Genomic DNA, 835 nt, shown 5'->3' with positions numbered 1-835 from the left:
CTCGCAGGTGGGCGACCTGGCTTTCCCCCGCTTTGAGATCCCGGCGCAGAGGTTTGCCCTGCCCGCGCACTACCTGGAGCGCTCCCCGGCCTGGTGGTACCCCTACACCCTGACCCCCGCCGGCAGCCACCTCCCGCGACCTGAAGGTACCGACCTCTCTTTGAACTTTCGTTGTCTTTCCCCACGAGCCTTTCCGCACTGCGTCCCATCGTAGCCCTGGGACCACCTCCTCAACCCCCGACCTGCATTGCAACCCACAAACGCGCTTGTTTGGCCAACTTCCTCCGTCCCCTAACTTGAACTCCTGCCCGCGCGCTCTGTTGCGCTGCCTGGGAATCCAATCCCACTTGGTGAGAAAAGAAGTGGAGCTGGAGCGCGGGCATGGCGCTCCCCAGGAAAAAGGGTCTCGGGCACGAATGGGGAGGAGGCTTCAGGTGGCTGGGACAAGGGGAACCTGGTCTGGATGAAGGGAGTGACCCGGGGGGTGCCTAAGCTGGAGGAGAATTTGTCCGCGGGCCCCGGGTGGGGGAACTGAGGGAAAGAAAGAAATCGGCCATGCCGCCGTCTCCGGGCCGCTCTAGCCTGTCCCCGGGAGAAGGTGGTCGGATGTCTGGCGCGGCGCCCCTCTTCTGGCCCAGCCGGGAAGGAGGCCCTCGGGAATGGTGAGGCCTCGAGGCCTGGGGCCCGGAGGCTGTCGCGGTGTGAGCCTGCGGTCCCCCCAGGCGCCAGGCCTCGCTGAAGGCTGTGTCCTTGTGCGTGCGTGCGTGTGTGTGTGTGTGTGTGTGTGTGTGTGTCTGTGCGTCCGTCTGTCTGTCTCTCTCCAGCCTCGGAGACG

At 65.3% G+C, this 835-nt stretch overlaps 1 protein-coding gene across 1 annotated transcript in view; it reads left to right on the top strand.

The window, feature by feature from the left end:
* The window catches only part of HMX3 (H6 family homeobox 3), a 10,432-nt gene that overhangs the window by 8,814 nt on the left and 783 nt on the right, over window positions 1-835 (top strand). Inside the window, exon 7 of the mRNA XM_010859576.1 lies at window positions 8-147. Within this exon, the coding sequence (XP_010857878.1) occupies window positions 8-147 (140 nt within the window). The remainder of the gene's footprint in view (window positions 1-7; window positions 148-835) is intronic.

The sequence above is a fragment of the Bison bison genome, unplaced genomic scaffold (genome assembly GCF_000754665.1).
Source record: "Bison bison bison isolate TAMUID 2011002044 unplaced genomic scaffold, Bison_UMD1.0 scf7180017864456, whole genome shotgun sequence".
In the NCBI taxonomy this organism is placed as follows: Eukaryota; Metazoa; Chordata; class Mammalia; order Artiodactyla; family Bovidae; genus Bison; species Bison bison.
Note: the sequence above shows the minus strand (reverse complement) of the source record. Positions and strands in the feature narration are given on the sequence as shown.